Below are 5,650 nucleotides of genomic sequence, written 5' to 3'. Positions count from 1 at the left end.
GCATTCCAGTCTGAGTGACAGAGTGAGACTCCAACTCAAAAAAGAAAAAAAAAAAGATAAGTGGTCATTTTACAGGCAAACTTTGGATCTTCCTTTGGTCTCCACTTTGCCTGGTTTGAGATCATATACCCTTATTGATGTTATGTGCCCTCCCTTGTTTTTCTGGAGTTGGAGTCTCACTCTGTCACCCAGGCTGGAGTGCAGTGGCACGCTCATGGCCACCACAGCCTCAACCTGCTGGGCTCAGGCGATCCTTTCGCCTCAACCTTCCAAGTAGCTGCAACTACAGATGTGCGGTGCCACGTCTGACTAGTTTTTTGATTTATTGTAGAGATGAGGTCTCACCAAGTTGCCCAGGCTGGTCTCGAACCCGTGGGCTCAGGCAATACTCTCACCTTAGCCTCCCAAAGTGCTAGAATTATAGGTGTGAGCCACCGCACCCAGCCTACTGAGCTATCTTAACACTGTAACATTACATTATATTAATGTGCTGTTATTACCTGGTTTTTGTTGTAAAATCTAATCAGGTAGGTTATTATTTTTTAAGATGTAATAGATGGGAGAGACTAGGGGAGCCTCCTTTGTTTATAGCGCATAATGTAGCTTGAAGAGAGGTTCTGCCACATTTTAGAAGATTCTGCAGATATATTAAACCATTATTTACACATGTAGAAAACCAGCAAACAAAAACTGAGACCTCTTCTGCAACAGTTCTGCATTATTCATTCTGTTTGCATATAAGTTTTCCACAAGGGTGTATGAAGAATGGTGTGTTTTGCTGTAGTAAAACTATCAGCAAGAACCATAGTAGTAGGAAGATATTCAGAAAGCTGAAATCTGTCCTTCTCTACTTTCCTGTTCCTTGAAAAATAGACATGACATAAAGTGTAAGGGTGACACAGCTAGTTCTCCCATCCGGGACACAACTGACCTGTGGCTGGGCAGGGGATGGGGCATCAGGGTGCTGGATAAGGATCTGGCTCTGCTCTGGACGGGCCGTCACCATGGTGCTGGCAGTGCCCACCACCATTCCACAGCCGCCATTGATTGAGGAGACTTGGTGGGTTAGGGTGGCTTTTAATCTCTATGGGGAAAGAGAAGAAAAAAAGTTTGTCAAGGAAAAGATTCTGTTATCAAGGATGAGGACAGTGGGCTTAGATTTTATTACTGACCTTACAAATACCTAAAATTTTCACTCCAATTTTTCCTTAAAAGAAGAATTAAAATAAAATGACAGGAAGAAAAAATGTGCACCTGGATCCCTAAAATGCCTGCTTTGATCCCTGGCTATCATCCTGGGCACAGTTGGGGGGTGGGGGTTGTTGAAGCAATAGAGTCCAGATGAAAGCTCTCTCCTGGAACCTGGCCAGATGCTGGTTACGCAGCTATTCACCTCTTGGCCAGCTCCCCTGCCCACTCACCCACCCTCCATCTGTCACCCTAAAACTAAAATGGCAAGTGTTCCATTCCAAACAATCTGTGCTGCCTATTTTCACTGCCATGGTCTATGTACCAGGCTTTAAAGGTAGGGGAGAGAAGATGAGAGTCATGAAGCAGTGTGTTTCCCCCCAACCCCCACCCCCACGGTCTCACAGCAGGGTGTCCTTAGTTTTGCAAGTCCCAGAAGTTTCCTCTGCCTGGTTTACTTGAAAAACCTAAACTGATACCACTTCTTTTAGAGGCCAACACTGACACAGGCTGGGATGTACTCACCATCTTGGCTTCTGATGATATAGGGTGGCCAGAGGGAGAAATGGAGCCACTGCTGTTAACTGGTGGGCCAGGAATACCAGGAATGTTTGGCACCATAGATACAGGTCTGGCCAACTGGATCAAGAGAAGGAAGAAAAACCAGAAGGGGACATAATATTATTGGGGGGCAAGAATTTTCCCAACATGAAGTGCTTTTGAGACTGGCATGCCAAGGCCTGTTCTGTGCAACCTGCCCATAGGGCATGTAGGGACAGGCTGGGAAACACCTTTCCCCAGGGAACACCAGAGGGCAGAGAATCTAATCCTTCAGTGTTGGGATAATTTCTGTGGGAAAGGCTGGGGCTGTATCTTGGGGAAAGTGGCGGGCAATGTGGGAAGTGCTATGTGCCAAGTGAAATCAACTAATCAGTGGGCTGGCAAGATCAATTCCTAAACAAGGAGCCAAATGTCCAGATGAGTCTTTGTCTGGTGTTCCACAGTGCTGGATTGGCAGAGTTAGAGAAGAGTTTGGGCAGACTGCCATGCTCAACTATTACAGACCAGAGCCGACATTTCCCCGGGGCTCATATGTGTTTATGACCATTCAGGTGGAAGGGAGGGATCACCATGTTGGTAGGGTTGGTTGCCCCAACAACAGAGCTCACCGATATAACAGAAGGCATCTGTACCGGAGGCCCTGGCAGCACAGGCATGGTTTGTCCATTAGCTAGATGCATGACAAGAGGGAGGGAGCCAGTGGGAGACCTAGAGGACACATGAAATGAAATGCTCATAATACAGACCTTTTGTCCACGGATCTTCCTCCTGTAACAACAGCAGATTTTCCAGTCTTCTCTAGTTAGGGAAGTATAGGGCAGCACTGTAAAATCTTTGACACCCTCATAAAGGTAAGGAATGCTACTTAATTTCCTCACAGATAGAAAGACATGGCAACATCTTTATACCTTGCAAATTAAGCAAACTCAAATGGTAGGAAGCTGATCCTATTAAAAGTTTTGAACAATTATATAAACACCCTATCACTGGCATGTATGAATTCTGTCTTGCCTTAGGCAAGGGGAAATTGGATCAAAGTTGTCATTTTGCATAGCGGAATTATGTCATATGATGGCCAAATCTGAACAAGTTTCTCACATTCCTTTCCACATTTTGCTCTGCCCTCTCACCCTCCTCCCCCAAAGGCTGTCCCTTTTTATTTTTCCTAGTGGGTCCAGAAAACAATAAGCTCCAAGAAGCTTAATCCTGACAACAACCTCTTAACCCATGGGTACCTGGGGATAGGATCTCAAGTCATCCCATCAGGACATCAATATGGGCCATGCCAGGAGAGAAGACAAATGGACAAACAAAATCAGGGGTAGTAAAGACCAAGAACCCCAGCTAGGACTGAGGGGAACACTAGACTCAAAGAAGATGATTTCCTGGGTTTCAGTCTCTCATTCAGTAGTGCCCCAATAGACTTCTGTAGAATATGATGAACTTCCTAAAGTTTTAAGGATTCTTCTTTTTAGGTTACAGTATTAAATCCTCAAGTTAAGGAAGTATTACCCCAAATAAATACTTAATTATCTATTAAAGAGGTAAGGAAGATTATGGGGGAGAATTTATTTTTAGGGGCAATCTCAGTGACTTGTTTTCCTTGGGTATTCAAAAACAATCCATTTCATCAAATCATTTCACAAAGTGGAAAGAAATGCAGCACTCATTAGCTCTCCCTGCTCTCTTTACTTACCCCATTTGCCTGTTGGATGGTGGAGCCTGTGTGATGACGGAGGTTGGAGAGGGAAGTGTTGGATGAAGTGGATCATAGCCCAAGTGGAGAGGCAGGGAGCCAGGACGTACAATGGTGGGTGTGGGGGTAGAGATCACAACAGGCTTTGGGGCAACCTCCTGGGGAGAAGAGACAAACAGATCACAAAATGCTTCAAGGGCTGCTTATAGGGAAGTACACAGCTGGTAAAATCTAGTAAAAATTTATTGGAAAGAACATTAGAACCACTTATTAAGACCTGATTACATCATGTTCAGGCACCCAAACCTCATTCACCCTTTCAGTAGGAATGTTAAGCTCTCCTGCTGGGCTCTGTGGCTCAGCCTGTAATCCCGTGCCTTGGGAGGCTGAGGTGAGTGAATTGCCTGAGCTCGCGGGTTTGAGACCCGCCTGGGCAACTGGTGAGACCTCATCTCTACAACAAATCAAAAAATTAGCTGGGTGTGGTAGTGCGCGCCTGTAGTTCCACCTCCTTGGAAGGCTGAGGCGGAAGGATCGCCGGAGCCCAGCAGGTCGAGGCTGCGGTGGCCGGGAGCGGCCACTGCACTCCAGTCTGGGCGACAGAGTGAGACTCCAACTCAAAAAAAATAAAAAAAGATCTCTTGGCTTGTTTCCCCTTTCAGAGATGATGGCTATATAAATGAAATGACAGAAAACCACTTGAAATCGCTGAAGAAGCACTACAGAAGAAATACTTATAAAGAACTGAAATTCTAGGGATTGTTATGAGTTTTCACGACCCAGATACTCTCAATCTAAACTCCAATGGGAAAAGGCAGGTATATTGGTGATAAGGCAACCCAATAACTCCTATAGACCCTTTAAAAAAGGGCTGTACAAGTTTGAATAACGATCATGGTGTAGTAAAACAAACTGCTTCTCACTGTTAACCTGCTAGGATCTTAGACTGCTACTGGCCATATTGACCCTGAGAGCATCTCCAGTCTCTAGGATTTGGTTGCTGATGAAAAGAGGAGGGAGTGGTATGGTTGTAATGTTTATGGAGAAGACAGGTTTGAGAAGTTATCAAGCCAAATTTGGAGGAAAGTAAGATGAAGTGTGGATGTTCCAGTTGTAGTGACTATTTTTTTTTTTTTTTTGAGTTGGAATCTCACTCTGTCACCCAGACTGGAGTACAGTGGCACACTCCCGGCCTCCGCAGCCTCGACCTGTTGGGCTCAGGAGATCCTTCCACCTCAGCCTTCCAAGCAGCTGGAACTACAGGTGTACGCTACCATGCCCAGCTAATTTTTGATTTATTGTAGAGATGAGGTCTCACCAAGTTGCCCAAGTGGGTCTCGAACCCGCAGGCTCAGGCAATTCACTCACCTCAGCCTCCCAAAGCGCTGGGATTACAGACTGAGCCACTGAGCCCAGCAGTGTAGTGGCTATTAAAATTAATAGCCACTAGTAGAGTAGTAGAGACCGAAAGGAGGCATGAGGGGACTGCTGAGGTTCTAATATGTTTTTGATGTGGGTGCTGGTTACACAGGCTATGAACTTCATGAAAATTCAATAAACTATATATACTTATAATTTGTGCACTTTTCTGTATATAAACTATATCTCAACAAATTAATAAAAAATAATACTTCATGAAAGGTTTCCTTTAAAAATGGTAATAATCAGAATCCTAGTAGATACTTCCTTTGAGGCACTTCCCTCTGGAAAGACCTTTTTTCTAAATTGTTCAATGTCCAATTTATAAATTAAATTATGTGAATCTCTTTCTCTCTGTCTCTCTCTCTTTTTTTTTTTCTTTCTGCGTCAGGGTCTCACTCTGTCACTCAGGCTAGAGCACAGTGGCATGATCATGGCTGCAGCCTCAACCTCCTGGGCTCAGGTGCACCTCAGCCTACCAAGTAGCTGGAACTATGGGTGTGCATCACCACTCTGGCAAAAATTTTTTTGAGTTTTTGTAGAGATGAGGTCTCTCACTATATTGCTCAGCTGGTCTTGAACTCCTGGGCTCAAGTGATTGTCCCACTTTGGTTCCCTAAAGTGTTGGGATTACAGGTGTGAGCCACTGTGCCCCGTCCTTTTTTACTTATTGAGGTATAATATACAGGAAAGTGCATTCATCTAAAGCCATAATAACAAACTGATTTTTTTTTTTGAGTTGGAGTCTCACTCTGTCACCCAGACTGGAGTGCAGTGGCCGCTCCT

The 5,650-nt window shown here is 44.7% G+C and overlaps 1 protein-coding gene across 2 annotated transcripts in view; it reads right to left on the bottom strand.

The window, feature by feature from the left end:
* ATF7 (activating transcription factor 7) overlaps positions 1-5,650 on the bottom strand; it is a 104,809-nt gene that overhangs the window by 12,482 nt on the left and 86,677 nt on the right. For both annotated transcript variants that reach the window (XM_021708690.1, XM_008050267.2), the window contains exons 6-9: positions 3,446-3,603; positions 2,358-2,457; positions 1,714-1,827; positions 932-1,084 (exon numbers count right to left, since the gene is read on the bottom strand). In XM_021708690.1, coding sequence (XP_021564365.1) covers positions 932-1,084; positions 1,714-1,827; positions 2,358-2,457; positions 3,446-3,603 — 525 coding nt within the window. The remainder of the gene's footprint in view (positions 1-931; positions 1,085-1,713; positions 1,828-2,357; positions 2,458-3,445; positions 3,604-5,650) is intronic.

The sequence above is a fragment of the Carlito syrichta genome, unplaced genomic scaffold (assembly GCF_000164805.1).
Source record: "Carlito syrichta isolate Samal-C Ts95f unplaced genomic scaffold, Tarsius_syrichta-2.0.1 Scaffold143503, whole genome shotgun sequence".
NCBI lineage: Eukaryota > Metazoa > Chordata > Mammalia > Primates > Tarsiidae > Carlito > Carlito syrichta.
Note: the sequence above shows the minus strand (reverse complement) of the source record. Positions and strands in the feature narration are given on the sequence as shown.